Consider the following 19,786-nt stretch of genomic DNA (forward strand, 5'->3'; position numbering starts at 1 on the left):
TTATTCTCTTTTTGCACATACTAAAATATTATGCATATTATAAATATATTTTTTTCTTTTTAATTTCACTTTGACAGTAATAGGATTTTGTGAAAATGTTTAACTGTCATGAAAATCACTAAAAAACAAATCTGCACAAATTGCTCCACAAAAATAGGTTTATATTACATTATATATTATATATTATATTATATTATATTATATATATATTTTTTAAATCGTATTACAGTAATACGCTTTTTGTAAAAATGTTTAATTGTCATGAAAATGCTAAAATAAAAACAAAAATTGCTCCACAAAAATAGGTTTAGACTATATTATATTATATTATATTCTTTATGCACATATTAAAACATTATGCATATATTACTAATATAATTTCTTCCTTTTAATTTTGCTCTGAAATATGAGAATTTCATTGTGAGAATCACTCGGCCGTATTTAACTCAACATAATCAATAATAATAGAGTTGTCGTCATATTATACTCATACAATAAGGATTCACTGTCAAGGGACAATTTATACTGTAATTTGACTGCAAACACATGATTCAGAAAGACACTGACAGCAAATGTGAGGAATAGAGAGATCCTCTCTATGTAAATCAATACTAAACCCTAGAAAACTAGAGAAAACGTCTACATTGCTAGCGGAGACGTATCTGGATCTCCATGAAGAAATGGCTCCCCCCTGTGTCAGCAGAAATAAACTAGTCTTGAGTTTTTATTAAAGCCGGACGTTACTCACCGTACTGGGCTTCTCTCTCCTGCAGCTCCAGTTTGATCTGGTTGTGTTGCTCCTTCATGCGACTCAGATCCCGTCCACTTCCTGTGCTCAGCGCCTGCAGCTTCCTCTCCAGCCCCTCCAGACGATCTCTCTCGCCGTACGCGTTCCTGATTTCTGCCTTCAGTTCCTTCGCGCTGCTGAAGTCGTTTCCTGGAGTAAGAACCAAACAGAAGCAGAATATTAGATGAAAAACATCAAAACTATTAGTCGAAAGACCAAACACTTAAAAAAAAAAAACTAACAAAAATAATAGTATTGTCAGCATACTATGATTTAAAGGATTTTTGGGGACTAAATTATATTTTCATTCAGCAAGTATGCATTAAATTAATTAAAAGTGACATTAAAGACAATTATAATGTTGCAAAAGATTTCTATTTCAAATACATGCAGTTCTTTTGAATATTTTATTTATTGAAAAATACTGAAAAATAAAATATAATCACCATTTCTGAAAAAAACATTAAGCTGCACAACCACAAAATAAAAAAATAAAAAGATATCTGACTTTTCATGTCACAATCATGACTTTTTTTTTTGAGTTTGTCACAAATCAGACTTTTTGCCTCACTTTTATGTTTTTTTTTTGTCTAAGAATTATGACATATAACATGTAAACTCGCAAATGAGCGAAAAAAGTCAAGCTTGTTTCTGCCACTGAAAAAAACATAACTGAGATTTTTTATTTAACAGAACCTTAAAATAAAAAAATAAAATAAAATAAAATAAAATAAAATAAAATAAAATAAAATAAAATAATGTCACAAACCTAAGACAACTGGAAATAATAAAATAAAATAAAATAAACTTAAGACAACTGGAAAAAAGTAAAATAATAAAATAAAATAAAATAAAATAAAATAAAATAAAATAAAATAAAATAAAATAAAATAAAATAAAATAACAAAATCTTTAATACAACATACATTAGTGCCACAAACTTAAGACAACTGGAAATAAAATAAAATAAAATAAAATAAAGCCACAAACCTAAGACAACTGAAATAAAATAAAATAAAATAAACTTAAGACAACTGGAAAAATGTAAAATTATATATAAATATATATATATATATATATATATATCACAAGTCTTTTTTATTCAGTTGTAGAAATAAGCTTCCATAATTTTCAACATTAATAATAATTAAAATGTTTCTTAAGCAGCAAATCAGCACATTATAATGATTTCTGAAGGATCATGTGACACTGCAGACTGGAGTAATGATGCTGAAAATTCAGCTTTGATCTCATCAATATATTACATTTTAACATACCTTCACATAGAAACCAGTTATTTTGAATTGTAATAATATTTCACAATTTCTACAGTATTTTTAATAAAATAAACTGCAGTCTTGGTGAGCAGAAGAAACTTCTTCCAACAACATTAAGAAATCATACCGACCCCAAACTTTTGAACAGAAGTGAATGTAGACAGTGCTAAAATATCCCAGTGGAGGACGGGCTGTACTTTGAGTCTGTCAAAGTATTCTTACATCTGTATTGTCTAGTGCTGTCAAGCACAAAGTGACAGTGACATTTGAAACAGCCACAGGAGGCGACGGGTTCAGAGGAGCACAGAAAGAGGAGCGCAGAGGTGCGGTGGTACCTGAAATGGCCGCGAGCTTCGCCTCGTGAAGGGCCAGCAGCTGCGTTTCACTCTCGCTGACCTTCCGTCGCAAACTAGAGCCCAGTCTTTGACTCATCACCACCTGAACCAGAGGAAACAGATACCATAAACCTGAAGAAAAGAGCAGTCACTAAAGTTACTGAGATCAAAGTTAAAACTAACAAAAAATGCAGCTGAAAAAACTAAATGTTCTAGCCATAAATGCTTAATGTGATTGCATGACTGCTGTTAATATTCAGATGTTTATTCATGTAGAAAATGCAATAAATTATGTGGTTAAACTCTTAAAAAGTAAAGCACATTTAGAGGTTATCAGAAAATTTCCCAATTTCACATCGGATGATTTTAAAATCAAATAACACCCCATTTTGTAAGAAGTGTGAAAGTCTACATCATAAATTTGTGCCACATAAACATTTTTGTTAAAATAATATCTTAAAAAAAAATGATTAAAAGAAAATCTTAAATACAACATACATTTGTGCCACAAACTATTTTTTGAGAGAATATCTTGCATTAAATGTATTTTTTTATTTAAATCTCAAATACTACATATACTGAATTTTGTTAAGAGACCTTTAATAAATAAAATAAATATTAAAATTAAAATTAATTAAAATCTATCAAAAAAAAGTATATTATTTATAAATAAATATATATATATATAAAAAATAAAAAAGTAAAAAAAAAAGTAAAAAAAAAAAATATATATATACTGAATTTTGTTAAGAGAACCTTAATAAATAAAATAATAAAATAAAATAAAAATGTTAAATACAACATACATTTGTGTCACAAACATTTTAGGATAATATCTTAAATAAAATAATTTTAAAAAATCTTATATACACAACATAGATTTGTGCAACACAAACTTTTTTGTTAAGAGAATCTTAATACATAAAACAAAATAAAATAATAAAATAAAATTCTTACATACGTCATACACTTGTGCCACGTAGACATTTTTGTTAAGATAATATTGTAAATAATATATATATATATATATATATATATTTATTATTTTTTTTTTTTAAATCTTATATTCAACATAGATTTGTGCAACACAAAACTTTTTTGTTAAGAGAACCTTAATAAATAAAACTAAATAACAACATAAAATTCTTAAATACAACATACATTTGTACCACAAACTATTTTGTTATGAGAATATCTTGGCATAATATATATATAAAAATAAAATATATTTTATTTATATGTGTATACTACATATACTGAATTTTGTTAAGAGAACCTTAATCAATAAAATAAATGTTAAAATAAAATAATTTAAAACAAAAATATTATATACAACATAGATTTGTGCAACACAAATGTTTTAAAAAGAACCTTAATTAAAATAAAATAAAGTAAAATAAAATTCTTAAATACATCATATCTTTGTGCCACATAAACATTTTTTATGATAATATCTTAAATTAAATAAAATAATTTAAAACAAATTATAATATACAACATAGATTTGTGCAACACAAACTTTTTAAAGAGAACCTTATAAATAAAAAATAAATACAATTCTTAAATACATCATACATTTGTGGCACATAAACATTTTTTGTTAAGAGAATATATATATATACACACTACATAAGCAGAATTTTTAAGAGAACCTTAATAAATAAAATAAATATTAAAATTAAATAAAAATGTTAAATACAACATAAATTTGTGCCACACATATTTTTAAGATAATATATGAAATAAAATAAAATAATTTAAAAAATCTTAAATACAACATTGATTTGTGCCACACAAACTTTTTTGTTAAGAGAACCTTAATAAATAAAATAAAAAATAAATAAATAAAATAAAATTCTTAAATACATCATACCTTTGTGCCACATAAACATTTTTAAGATATCTTAAAATATTTTTTTTAATCTTAAATTCAACATTTGTGCCAAATAAACGTTTTAAAGAGAAGCTTACATAAAAAATAAATAAATAAGTAACACCTCATATCATAAGAAGTGTGAGAGCTTTTTGTCTCTAATTTAAAACTATAATACCTGAAATAAAATAAAAAAATTATAATAGCTAAAATAAAAATGTTACATACAACATTTAAAAGAAAATACATAAAATACAATAAAAAAACCCCTAAATAAAACAGCACATTTGTGTCACTGAGCATTCTGGAAGCCAGTAATGGTGGGCCAGATGCCACAGTAGACGACACGCTGGTCCCCCGATGTGAAGGCGGTTGCGCTGCAGCCGGACGCGCCGCGGCTCTGCCATCAGATAATGGCGTACCAGAGGGCAAAGTCACACTGTGCCATTTTTCAGGCAGCTCATCTCCTCTCAGCTCCACCCGCGGTGAAAACACACACCGATCCCAGACACCAGCTCACACACACACAGATAAATGACTGTTTCTCATGCTGCTCACAGGAGGAAAGCAGCTCATTCTGTCTGATTGTCATGGGAGAGATAGACACATGCTAACTAACTCAAACACATCATAATGCACTACAACTGGAACTGAAGACTTCACGTTCGGATTGACACCAGTACCATATTTCCCTGAACACAAGTCAGTTTATTTATCATCTGAAATGTGCTTGAAATGAACTCGTATAATGCAATTAATGTCAAACGTAAAAAACAAGCACTAAATTTGTATTTCCCACACACTTTTGCTATACTAACCATAGTTTAACAGTGGTTTTAGTAAAACTGTGGTTATACAAAAAAAACAAAGCACAAAAAACCCTGGTTACTACATTTTTACTATAATAAAAACCATGCTTAATTTTCTTGTGTATCTTTTCCGTCTTTCTTTTTCCTTCGTTTTGTTTAAAAAAAAAAAAAAAAAAAATCAGAAAAAAGAATCGCGAACCCTGAATCAAATGATTCATCCGAAAATCTGATTTGAATCAAATGATTCGCGATCCCGATCTCGATTTGAATCAAATGATTCCTCCCGATTTGAATCAAATGATTCGCGATCCCGCACCGAAGTCCTGATTTGAATCAAATGATTCGCGGTCCCGCACCGAAGCTCTTATCTGAATCAAATGATTCGCGATCCCGCACCGAAGTCCCGATTTGAATCAAATGATTCGCGGTCCCGCACCGAAGCTCTTATCTGAATCAAATGATTCGCGATCCCGCACACCTATCTGAATCAAGCATTCGCGATCCCGATCCCGATTTGAATCAAATGATTCGCGATCCCGCACCGAAGCTCCTATCTGAATCAAATGATTCGCGATCCCGCACCGAAGTCCCGATTTGAATCAAATGATTCGCGATCCCTTACCGAAACTCCTATCTGAATCAAATGATTCGCGATCCCGCACCGAAGTCCCAATTTGAATCAAATGATTTGCGATCCCGCACCGAAGTCCCGATCTGAATCAAATGATTCGCGATCCCACAATCAAATGATTCGTCCCGATTTGAATCAAATGATTCGCGATCCCGCACCGAAGTCCCGATTTGAATCAAATGATTCGCGATCCCGCACCGAAGTCCCGATCTGAATCAAATGATTTGCGATCCCGCACCGAAGTCCCGATCTGAATCAAATGATTTGCGATCCCGCACCGAAGCTCTTATCTGAATCAAATGATTTGCGATCCCGCACCGAAGTCCCGATTTGAATCAAATGATTTGCGATCCCGCACCGAAGCTCTTATCTGAATCAAATGATTCGCGATCCCGCATCGAAGTCCCGATTTGAATCAAATGATTTGCGATCCCACACGAAGTCCCGATTTGAATCAAATGATTCGTGATCCTGCACCGAAGCTCTTATCTGAATCAAATGATTCGCGATCCCGCACCGAAGTCCCGATTTGAATCAAATGATTCGCGATCCCGCACCGAAGTCCCGATTTGAATCAAATGATTCGCGATCCCGCACCGAAGTCCCGATCTGAATCAAATGATTCGCGATCAAGCACCGAAGTCTCGATTTGAATCAAATGATTCGCGATCCCGCACCGAAGTCCCGATTTAAATCAAATGATTCGCGATCCCGCACCGAAGTCCCGATTTGAATCAAATGATTCGCGATCCCGAACCGAAGCTCCTATCTGAATCAAATGATTCGCAATCCCGCACCGAAGTCCCGATTTGAATCAAATGATTCGCGATCCCGAACCGAAGCTCCTATCTGAATCAAATGATTCGCGATCCCGCACCGAAGTCCCGATTTGAATCAAATGATTCGCGATCCCGAACCGAAGCTCCTATCTGAATCAAATGATTTGCGATCCTGCACCGAAGTCCCGATTTGAATCAAATGATTCGCGATCCCGCACCAAAGCTCCTATCTGAATCAAATGATTTGCGATCCCGCACCGAAGCTCTTATCTGAATCAAATGATTCGCGATCCCGCACCGAAGTCCCGATTTGAATCAAATGATTCGCGATCCCGCACCGAAGTCCAGATTTGAATCAAATGATTCGCGATCCCACTCTGAAGTTCTGATCTAAATTAAATGATTCACGAACCATCAATTCAGATCAAGAAGTTCGGAGCGCGAATTCCAAATCATTTGATTCAGATCGGAGCTTCGGTGCGGGATCGCGAATCATTTGATTCAAATCAGGATTTTGGAGTGAGTTCGCGATTTATTCTTCTGTTTGATTTCTTGATTTTGGTGACAGTTCAATAGAAAGCATCTTATACCATTTAGGTGAATGTTCAATTTAGCAGTACATATTGTAATAAATATTTGATATATTATTGTTGTATCTGATTGTATTAGTCCATATATAGTGATAGTCAATGTAAAAAGCAAATGGGAGAACAGCATAAAATGTTAAGATGAAGTTAAAGAGGGTAAACTGTGGATGTACATTTTAAACACTTCAGCTTACTGACATGTATTAAACACATCTTACCCAACTTACACACAATAGCAACATTAGGTGTTATCATATTTAATGATTTAATTCTGACTGGTTAGTTCACTGGCTAAAAGATCTTTAATACAATATTTTTGCCACAAACTTTTTTTCGTTAAGAGATTATCTTTAAATAAAACAAAACAAAAGATATTAAATGCAACCTACATAAAATAAAATAAAATAGGGCAAGAACAGATGATTAATATGTGATAAAAAGGTGGACATACTTTAGCCGTCGCCTCTTTGATGGATAAACTCAGCGCTCGCTCTTGCTCCTGAAGTCTGAAAGTAAAGGTAAATCATATAAATGTCAATAATGAACAGTAAAAACATGAATTTTACACTTAAAAATGATGCCATATACAAGGAATAGTAATAATGATGCTTGACTTGGCAAACAACACTAATAAATACAGAGAAGCAAACAATATTGATGCAATATATACTGTGATTCATGGTTATTATCATTAACTGCAACTAAAACAATTAAAAAACATTTTAAACACTTGAAAAAAAAAATCATTCCTTAAAATAAAATGTAAACTAAAATAAAATATTAAAAAAGTTAAACTTTTATTATTTTATTTCATGTTCATTTAGATTAAGTACTAAAATGTAATAAATAAAAATGAAATATTTCATAGACATTTAAAAAATAAAGACTACTAAAAATGATGAAAATATACAACAAACTTACTAAAACTTTAAAATTAAAACTGATAACAGAAAATAACATTAATTAAAAATATTAACAAAAACATATAACAGGATATCAACTATGTTAAAATAACACTGCTGTGATTTAACCCAAATGGATAAAGCACCTCCTGCTGGTTATATAATGGTTTAATAAGTGGATAAGATGTCAGAAACACATCTCTAAAATATCAGTCATTTCTCTTTAAGAGCCTTGAGCGATTCTTCTTAAGTATTACGCAGAGGTTTTGGACAGAAAACTGATATTCGTCCACGCCAGCATCTGAAACCATTAACTTTGTGAGGCCTGAAAGCAATAAAAATTCATAACCGTGCTGAAAAGTGTGTCTATTTTCAGAAGTGCCAGGTAAAAATACAATAAAAGAGAGAGGATTGCATGGAGAATCCATGTGGACTCAGCTGCTTCTCCTCAAAACTCGCTTTAAAGTGGCCCTCAGTGCAGGAGAAAATAAATCAATCTCTCAGCAGGGTTTGTTTAGCTCAGCTCAGTGTTATGACCTCAATCTGCACCGTACCTCCAATAAATCTACATATGCATCAAAATCAATCTGTGAGAGACCAAACGGAGTCATGCAATCTAGAGTTCAATATTTCTCTGCTCAGAGACGGACGTTTCATCGCCGCTAGAGATGACCTTTGTTTTTTCACCAGTGCATCTCCCTGAAACTCCTCTAAAAACTAAATGCACTGAAGAGAAGATTTAACGGAACCACGTCAGTCTCAAATGTCAACGCTAGTGAATATTGATTACTAACCCGATGACATAATGCTGTTTACAACACATAGTTCTGGATCTTAAACCTGACTGAATAAGCCACATCATAATTCACTGCAAAACAGCTGATATACAGACATCAATAAAAAAAAAAAAAAAAACATATATTAAATATGATGATATTTGTATATTATTATGAATAAATAACATGAAATACAAATTGATTGATCATTTATAAACAGAAAAATTAAACAATTATTAATAACAGTAATGAAAAATAAACATTAAATCATAAATCATCATCATCAATACAATTATTATTAATTTAATAATACTATAATAATGCTGGTCTTATAATCTTAATAATAATAAAATAATCAATAGTAAATCTATGATATTAATAATAATATTAATAATAATTAATATACATATATTAAATATTATAATATTTTAAATACATAACATGAAATATAAATTGATTTATCACTTGTAAACAGAAATAAAAATAGAATTATCAATAATAATATATATATATATATATATATACACATATTAAATATTACAATATTTGTATATTATCATAAATAAATAACATGAAATATAAATTGATTTATCATTTCTAAACAAAATATAAATAGCTTTATCATTAATAATAATGAAAAATCAACAGTAATTCAAATCATCATCACTAGTATTATTATTAATATAAATAATACTCATCTTCATCAATAAAAATAAAATACGTCAACAGTAAATCATTACAGTAATAAATCTTTACATTATTGTTGTTATGATAATAATAATAATTTAATTTACATATATTAAATATTATAATATTTAAATAACATGAAAAATTGATTTATCACTTGTGAACAGAAAATAAAAATAGAATGATCAATAATAATAATAATTCAACAGTAAATTATAACAAATCATCATCATAACCATCACTAGTATTATTATTAATATAAATAATAATACTAATCTTTATCAATAATGATATAATAATCAATAGTAAATCATTACAGTAATAAATCTTGACATTATTATGATATGAATACATATATTAAATATTATAATACTTAAAAAAACATGAAATATAAATTGATTTATCATTTGTAAACAGAAAATAAAAATAGAATTATGATCAATAATAATAAATCAACAATAAATCATAAATCATTATAGTAATACATCTTTACATATGATGATGATGATAATAATAATAATAATAATATTAATAAATATTAAATATTATTATATTTAAATAAATAACATGAAATATAAATTGATTTATCATTTGTAAACAGAAAAGAAAAATAGAATGATCAATAATAGTAATAATAAACAATCATAAATCATAGTAATAAATCTTTACATTATTATTGTATGATAATAATAATAATAAATATATTAAATATTATAATATTTAAATAAATAACATGAAATAAAAATTGATTTATCATTTGTAAACAGAAAATAAAAATAGAACTATCATCAAGAATAAATCAACAAATCATCATCATGATTATTATTATTATTATTAATATCAATAATAATTATTATTAAAAATAATCGATAGTAAATCATTATAGTAATTAATCTTTACATTATCATACTGTTGTAGTTATTATATATAAATATATATTTTATATTATAATAAATAATCTTATAAAACTAATAACACTAATATTGATTTTTTTAATGTTTTAATATTTTGTTATTATAAATAATGACAATAATAATCATCATCTTCAAAAATAATAAATAGTAATAACTTAACGCTGCTACTGCTGTTTTACAGAATCAAAAATCTGCAATTTTTTTATGATTTTAGGAAGTTAAAGGAATCCTTCACATTGACTTTTTCTAAACCTGTATGATTTTACCTCACAAACCTCACTTACATTTGTGCTTTTCAAAACAGTGCCTCAAAACACATCATACTCTTCTGGTGTGTCTTGACCATTAGCGACATGCAGGTCTGAATGTGTGTAAATGAGATATAAGAGCTCATATTTTTCCATATTTTGCTGCTGTTTCCTCTCACCTGATGATGTCTGCAGGTGGAGACACGCTGATCTGGGCCCGATGTTCGGAGCCGATCATGTCCTCCAGCGCTCGACCCATCAGCCGCAGCTGAGCCGAATCGCAGGCTCTCAGGACGGGCTCCTCCAGCTCCTCCATCTCCAGCTGCTCCTCCACAGCTCTGCTCTGCTCCTGCAGCTCCTCCAGCCTCCGCTGAAGATCACACATCTCCTTCTGTACAAGCACAACACATATTCAGCCTCTTAACCTATTACTGAGCTATAATCAACATTTCACAACAGATCGGTCAGATAGTCTCAAGCCAAAAACAAGCTACAAAAAGAACCAGATTTCACGCTAACAGTCAAAAGTCATTGACATGCATATATTATGCTCTCATTAATCATATATATTAGTGATGATCATATATTTCTGTTCACCTGAATCCTCTGTTTTTCTTCTAACAGCTTCTCTCGTGTTCGAGCTCGACTCTGAGAGCTGCCTGATCCCCGATCGTCACTCGATTCACCATTTTGCCTGTTTGAAAAAGTATTTATAATCACTTACAATAAAACATGACTAGAAATGTTATTTTTAAAAACGAGTATTATATAAATAAACCTAAAAAGTAACATTTTTAACTAAAATAAAATAACATTCAAATAAAAAATTATAATAAATAAATAAAGACTTCTGAGATTATTTTTTTCTGCAAGTTTCATTCAGTTTAACTTGATGTAATTAAACAAAAACTGAAATAATTAACAACAACAACAAAATGAAAACAGAAAATATAAATTTTTTATTCAAAATATTAACAAAAACTATTATAGTTTCTCGAGGAAACTAAAATAAAACAGTTGTAAACTAAAACACTAATAAAATTGTATGGTAATTTAAATAAAGCTGCAATAAAAATAAAAACAAACTTGTAAATTAGAATAAAAAAACCTTAAGTTGAAGTACTAAAATTACTAAAGCTAAAAGTGAATTAAAAATAAATTAAAGTTTTATATATATATATATATATATATATATATATATTTTTATATATATATATATATATATATATATATATATATATATATATATATAATATTATATTTTATATAAAAATATAAATAATAAACATGACAAATGCACATTACAAAATCACTAAAACAACTAAACAAAAATGAAAAATGTAAATATGAAAATAAAGACTTATGCAAAATATAAATTAATAAATCAATAAATATTAAAATAGCACTAGATCTGTGTCATTTCTATTCAATGTCTCAATGATTATAGTGAATTAATTGATTTTGGCTGTTAAAAAAGTTGCTTATAACTAGAGTTACTATTGCTAGCTAAAACTAAAACCAAAACCATTAAAAAAAAAAAATCAATAATAGATAGAAAATAAATACAGAAAATAAATTTAACTAGAATAAAGTCAAAACATTAATTTAAATGCAGGTTGATTAAAATAAACTGAAAATAAAATACAATATAAAAATGTTGTTGTGCAAAAATACAATATATATATATATATATATATATATATATATTAGTTTAACTTGAAAACTAAAAAGTTAAACCTAAGTTTAAAAAAATCATAGACATTAAAAAAATGTTTAACATGTTTAAGTAAAAATGACAAAAAACACTGAAAATAAAAACAGCTAATATAAAAATAAATATAATTTAAAATATATAAAATATAAATAAATGTAATATAAAAAATGATGTCCACATCTTCAGCTTTTAGTTATGATCATTTATAATCTAGTGTCTTTCCTTTGCTGATGCATCTCTGAGCTCAGTTACAGACTCCATACTGTACGATGATAAACATATGGAAACAATACGTAACAGGAAGTGCTGTTTAGACACATTCCAGCAGATCTGGTGCCCCACCTGAGTGCTTTCCTGTTTATTGGGTTATTTCTGAAACTACTATCAACTAACCAGCCTTGAAATACAACAGTGACATATACTATAGCAAATTATTACTTACTGATCAAGGTTGCATTAAATTGATCAAAGGTGACAGTAAATACATTTATAATGTTACTAAAGATTTCTATTTCAAATACTGTTTTTTTTTTAACTTTCAACTGGACAGAAATATGAAGCGGCACAACTGTTTTGAACATTGCTAATAATCAGAAATGTTTCTTGAGCAGCAAATCAGAATCTTAGAATGATTTTTGACAGATCATGTGACACTGAAGACTGGAGTAATGATGCTGAAAATTCAGATTTGATCACTTAAATAAATTACACTTTACAATATATTTACACAGAAAACTTTTTTTTTAATTCTAAAAATATTTAACTGTTTTTAGCAGCCTCAGTGAGCAGAAAACAGGGCATATTGAGTTTTTAACATTTCCAAACCTGCATTGCGCGTGTGTCCTGTGAATGACGCTGTGAACGGCCGTCCTGAGACGCTCTAGAAATCCAGCGACCTCCGGATGTCTGGACGGTAAACCAGGCTTAAGTGTCGCTCGCTCTCTCCTCAATTCCTCTAGCTTCTTACCGAAACGCTCCGCTAAACACACAAACACAATTTAGACTTCATCTTTCAGCAGTCTTTCATGGCCAAAACCACAAATACACAATTAAATTAAATGTTGAAAGTTCCTGTTCTCTTGAAATCAACTTTAAAACAAATTTAAATGAAGATATATTGATCTATCATTCATTAAAACCCAGTCTTACACAAAAACAAGTCACTTTGCAGCACTTATGCTCTAATATGCAACTAAAACACTGCAGGAAACGTCTGTGTGTGTGTGTGTGTGTGTAAACAAAAACACAAATTACCCACTTTGCACACACACACACACACACACACACAGATCAGGCTCTGGGAAAAGTCCAGTTATGTAAGTCACAAGGTTTGTCATGCTTAAAAAGGGGGGAAAAAGACTTCCAGCTGACAAATGTAGGTCAATCATCTGATCTGATAAAGAAGAAGTTAAAGATGATTCTCCAGACACACACTGAAGGTATCGAGGGACACTTTTGAGTACAGCAACTAAGCAGTGAATCAAAGGATAAAGAATTTACAAAGTAAAATAAAAACTATGAGACTGCTGCTTGAAAGCATGAAAAGCATGCTGGTCTTGTGTAAATGTGTTAATAACCAGCAGATGGCGCTGTTCAACACTGAATCACAGATCCATCTCAAAATTGTACGGTCTAATAATGTTTAAAAAATAGCATGTGAAACAACACACATGCAATGTGTTTTAATATATACTACAAACCTTTTTGTTAATGTTTTGATATTGTCAGTTTTATTTAATATTAAAATAATATTTGTTATTATTTTTATATTTTCTGTTTTCACTTTCATTTTAGAGTTTTTAGTTTAGTAATTTTGCCGTTTGTTTTCTTTAGTTTTTTTTTTATGTCTAAATAGTGCTTATTCATTTTTATTTATTAATTTTATTTATTTCAGTTTAGTAATTTTGACCATTGTTTTCTTTAGTTTTTTATGTCTGAATTGTGTTTATTAATTGTAATATTTTGTTTTTTGTGTAAATAACGTTTATTAATTTTATTTATTCAAATTTATTATTAATTTATATTTCATTTATTGGTTTTCTTTTGTTTGTCATGTCTAAATAGTGCTTATTAATTTTTATTTATTAATTTTATTTGTTTCAGTTTAGTAATTTTGTCATTTGTTTTCTTTAGTCTTTAGTCTTTAGTTTTCATGTCTGAATTGTTTATTAATTTTATTCTTGTTTTTTTTATGTGTAAATAACATTTCTTAATTTTATTTAAGTTCATTATTTATATTTAATTTATTAATTTGTTTTCTTTTGTTTTTATGTCTAAATAGTGCTTATTCATTTTTTATTTATTAATTTTATTGTGCTTATAGATTTTTATTCATCAGTTTTATTTGTTTCAGTTTGGTAATTTTGTCATTTGTTTTCCTTAGTTTTTTTTATATGTCTGAATTGTGTTTATTAATTTTATTCTTTTGTTTTTATGTGTCTAAATAATGTTCATTAGTTTTATTTAAGTGTATTCATTTATATTTAATTATTAAGTTATTTTAGTATTTTAAGAAATGCCTTAGGAACTGAAATAAAATATAAATTTTCTGTTCTCACTTTTATTTTAAGTTTTTAGTTTAGTAATTTTGCTTTAGTTTAGAAATTGTCGTTGTTGTTTTTTTTTTTTTTTTATGTTTATTGTGTTTATTAATTTTATTCTTTTGTTTTTTATGTCTAAATAGTGCTTATTTTTTATTTATTTTATTTAGTGATTTTGTTATTTGTTTTCTTTAGTTTTTTTATATGTCTGAATAGTGTTTATTAATTTTATTCTTTTGTTTTTTATGTCTAAATAATGTTTATTAATTTTATTTATTCAAGTTTATTAATTAATTAATGTATTTATTTATATTTAATTTATTAAGTTATTTTAGTATTTTAAGAAATGCCTTAGGAACTGAAAAAAAATACACTTAAGTTTTAAAGTTTAAGTTATAGTTTAATAATGTTATATTATTCAGCTAATGTTTCTTTATGTTTATTTATTATTAATTTTTAAGTTTTAGTTAATGAAAAATAATCATGACGCAAAGATATACATTTCAAAGCTCAGTCCGAAGAAAATACACATGCAATAAAATTTTATTATATGCTATAAAAGTTGTGATATTTTTTGATATTGTGTGTTTTATAGAAAACATTTTTGGGTTGCATTATTTTTATATTTTCTGTTATCACTTTAATTTTAGTTACATTTTTTAGTAATTTTGTTGTGTGTTTTTGTCATCTATATTAGTTTTTATTTTGTTTTTTATATGTTTATATAGTATTTATTTGTTTTTATTTATTAATTATTTTAGTATTTTGAGAAATTGTTTAACTTATGTTTATTTTATTTCAAGTAACCAAAAAAAAGTATTATTATTTTTATGTTTTTTTTTGTTTTGTTTTTTTGTTTTTTTGGATAACGATAATAATCCTGATGCAAAAACAAACATTTCATAAGGGATCCTACTGAGAATAAATTCAGTGTACAGAAATAATGTGAGTAGAATGGTAATGTTCCTTTCCAGATAGCTGAGTGTTAATTGTGTTATTGCTAATCAAACAAACACGTGTAAAAAGGCTATATTGTTGCTATGAAGTCAGCAATCACAAGTTAGTGTTTTTGGTTTAGTTTAAGGTCACTAACGCTGACTACAGACGATCAGCTGGGAGTGTTTGGGTGTGTTTGAACCACATGAATGTGACGAAACCATCTTTGTCTTCTGTCATCAGCTGTGCACTTATTAGGACACAAAACTGCGCTGAAATTCACATACATGGTCATTCGGTAAGATTAAATGTTAATTTTAGTGTGTTAATTATACTTTAGAATAAGAAATCAACTCTGTTTAACACTTCATATAAACACTACTAGCTAGAAAATCCACCATACTTCATCAAATAATGATCGAACCAACACTGAGGATGTAAAACATCCGACCTGTGTCATAGTCGTCATCCAGAACTGCTTTGTGCTGTAATCTCTGAAGCTTCATCATTATGGACTCGATCTGAGAGGATAAAACATTGTGAAACATTAAAAACTGTTAAAGATGGCGAGTGAAGACACAAAGGAGAAGTCCAATTCCAGAACAACAATACACAAATAATGTACTCACCCCCTTGTCATCCAAGATGTTCATGTCTTTCTGTCTTCAGTCGTGAAGAAATTATGGTTTTTGAGGAAAACATTTCAGGATTTTTCTCCATATAATGGACTTGATTGGTGCCCCGAGTTTGAACTTCCAAAATGTAGTTTAAATGCAGCTTCAAAGGCTCTAAACGATCCCAGCCGAGGAAGAAGAGTCTTATCTAGCGAAACGATCGGTCGTGTTTTTCGGAAAATAAAAATTTGTATACTTTTTAAGCACAAAAGCTTGTGTAGCACAGGCTCTGGGATGCACGTTCTTGAACGATTCTTTCATTTTGAACGAATCTTTAAAGTGACTCGGGAAGAACGAGTCGTCTCAGGGAGTGATTAGTTCAGTCGCACATGCGCAACATCCCATTAGGTTCTGTACTGGAATTAGTTCACCTGTTTCGAGTTTTTTGAGTCGTTCGTTCATTTTATGGGGCTGTCACGTGACGAACGAGCAACTCAAACTCGAAAACTTGTCAGATAAGAGGTGAGGTGAGCTAATCATAGACTAAAGTCCCAGGTAAACAATGAATGAATCTTTTCTGTTTCTTATAGCATTATAGTTTTGTCTTGTTTGTAGTGTGATCAACGTTTGTGTAAGTAGTAGATGTGTTAGGGAAGTAACACGTAACATTTTAATTATATTTTGCTAAAATCAACGAAATTACTCGGAAAAAAGATTCGTTCATTTTGCTGAACGAGATTCAAAAGTCAGAGTCGGTAAAATGATCCGAACTTCCCATCACTACTACGAATCACGTCTAAGTTCATCGTCTGGCGAAAAACTCTTATTTTCTCCTACAACTTCAGAATCGTCCGACATTGTTGTACCTTTTTGTTTGTAAACAGCGTTTGACTTGCACTTTCTTAGTCTTTGCACGTTCGCTTTGTAAACACTGGGTCTGTAGATCCGCCTACGTTCAGCGTGACCTTTCGACATGATTCAATAGTACGTGAACGCGCATCCCAGAGCCTGTGCTAGACGAGCTTTTGTGCTTAAAAAGTGTACAAATTTTTATTTTTGGAAAAAATGACCGATCGTTTCGCTAGATAAGACCTTCTTTCTCAGCTGGGATCATTTAGAGCCTTTTGAAGCTGCATTTAAACTACATTTTGGAAGTTCAAGCTCGGGGCACCATATAAGTCCATTATATGGAGAAAAATCCTGAAATGTTTTCCTCAAAAAACATAATTTCTTTACGATTGAAGACAGAAAGACATGAACATCTTGGATGACAAGGGGATGAGTAAATGACATGTGAATCTTTGTTTTAAAAATGGACTTCTCCTTTAAATTGTGTCATACCGACCTTTGTGTTTGTGCGATTGTTCTGAAGACAGTCTTGCAGAACATCCTCGTACTTCTTTATCAAGCCGTCCCGACTCTGATCTGATGATGGGGTCGTGCTGTCATAGCCGGACGTGACCGACGATGCCGAGGTCGAATCTGACGAGTCAATCGAGAGCGAAGACGTGACTTCGGTGTCCAAAGAGCCAGAGTCTGAGTCCTGGATGCTTTCTTTCACATAAGACGTCATGGAGGACGACATCTGTCTGTTACAACGCCAGGGTACGTCCAGATCCGCTAGCCAAAGCTCTCGGTCCAATAACAGCCCTTTTTGTTGCACCGAGCGACCAATCGCACAAGGCGAATTGCTTAATGAGAAAACCTCATGTTCTGATTCGCTGTTTGGAACAGTGCTGATCTCTGATTGGCTCAGGTGAGGGTTTAAAGTTCCTGTGTTTGATGTTTCAGACTTTTGGTCCCATTCAGATCGCCTACTCACATCACTACTTAGATCACTAGTTTCTAGCGACTGCTGAATGAAACTGAAGCTTGAATTGAAAACATCACAAGAAGGCATTGAGGAATTTTCCTCCTCGTCACGCAAACGCTGAGTTTTGGAAGAATCCCGATCGTCGTTTCTCTCGAAAACATCCTGAAGCCATCGCTCACTAGGGCTGCTGGGTATTTTTGAAGCGCTCTTCTGAGTGTTCTCATTAGTAGGCGTGACAGAAACTGGAGTTTTGGAACGCTCTCGATCAAAGTCACATGACTGGTTAAGCGGATCCGAGCGCATGTATCCCGGCCGTCTGAAACTCCTCCTCCGATGGCTTCCCGCTGCCGCCGTCGGACTCGCACCACCTGTTGGGAACAGATTACTGATTAAACGTCTTAAGTCGTGATAATAAACTGTGAAATGGGCTTTATAACTGGATATCCGATGTGCAAACTTTCACAATGGCATTTTTGTAAACAAATAAGGAGCTGTAACAGCTGCTGTCATGGGTTTCAGCTATGAAATCTCCCTATGATCGGTGTGACAAATGCAATACAGCTGTTGAGAAATGAAAACGGATGGCACTTGAGGAAATGCACAGTAAAAACAACTGTAAGAGTTCAATAACAGTGTTAAGACACAATTTAAATATAAAAAATATGGACATTTCAATAACATGGTCATCATTAAATACTGTACATTTTTTGCTAAATTTATTTTACATTCAAATAAAAAAAAGTACATTTTAAATATACGTCTTTAAATTTAAATATTGCATTTTTATATTATTTACTTTTTTATGTTTTAATATTTGAAATGGATTGTTTAATTTAGCAAAACATCTCTTTGGGGTTTCAGATCATTATATTTAACATTTAATCATATTTAATAACGCATTTACTTTACTTTTTAATACTTAATGCATTTACTTTACTCTTTAATGAGATTTTTTGCTAATATCTAATATCTGAGTAATCTTAGGTGTGTCTCCTCTAGAGTCTCAGAAGAGATATTAATATTTGTTTACAGTCAATAAATAAATAAAATATATATAATTATTAATCTTTAATATTTACTTCAATATTTGTGACTATTGTTTTTTTCATGTCTATATAGTTTTTTTAAATTTAGTTTTTAGTTTATTTAGTTTAAGTTATTTTAGCACATCAAGTTAAACTAAACTCAACCAAGATTCTTTCATTTATTAATTCATTTTTTAAACACAAATTAAATAAACTAAACACACACACACAAATGCTTCACTTTAAAATTCATATTAAATATAAATATTAAATAAATTAAAATTGAAGAAAAAGATTAAATAAAAAAGGTCAACCATTCATTCATTCATGTATTTTTTAAACACAAATTAAATAAACTAAAATAAATCTTATTTGCAGAAACCCTAAAGAGCTGTTTTATAGTAAATAACATATATTAACTTTAAGTACATCCACATTTTTTAGTACATCAAGTTAAACTAAACAGACAAATTACAAAGGCTTCATTTTAAAATTCATATTAAATATAATTATGAAATAAAATATAATAAAAATTAAAT

At 29.8% G+C, this 19,786-nt stretch overlaps 1 protein-coding gene across 2 annotated transcripts in view; it reads right to left on the reverse strand.

The window, feature by feature from the left end:
• Positions 1-19,786, reverse strand: part of disc1 (DISC1 scaffold protein) — a 67,750-nt gene that overhangs the window by 36,261 nt on the left and 11,703 nt on the right. For both annotated transcript variants that reach the window (XR_007828964.1, XM_051126226.1), the window contains exons 2-9: positions 17,755-18,590; positions 16,247-16,316; positions 13,145-13,298; positions 11,203-11,299; positions 10,785-10,996; positions 7,530-7,584; positions 2,400-2,502; positions 749-937 (exon numbers count right to left, since the gene is read on the reverse strand). Coding sequence is in view for 1 of the 2 variants with exons in the window: in XM_051126226.1 (XP_050982183.1) it covers positions 749-937; positions 2,400-2,502; positions 7,530-7,584; positions 10,785-10,996; positions 11,203-11,299; positions 13,145-13,298; positions 16,247-16,316; positions 17,755-18,590 (1,716 nt within the window). In the remaining variant the exon portion in view is untranslated. The remainder of the gene's footprint in view (positions 1-748; positions 938-2,399; positions 2,503-7,529; positions 7,585-10,784; positions 10,997-11,202; positions 11,300-13,144; positions 13,299-16,246; positions 16,317-17,754; positions 18,591-19,786) is intronic.

Source organism: Labeo rohita, chromosome 13 (assembly GCF_022985175.1).
Source record: "Labeo rohita strain BAU-BD-2019 chromosome 13, IGBB_LRoh.1.0, whole genome shotgun sequence".
NCBI classification, from domain to species: domain Eukaryota; kingdom Metazoa; phylum Chordata; class Actinopteri; order Cypriniformes; family Cyprinidae; genus Labeo; species Labeo rohita.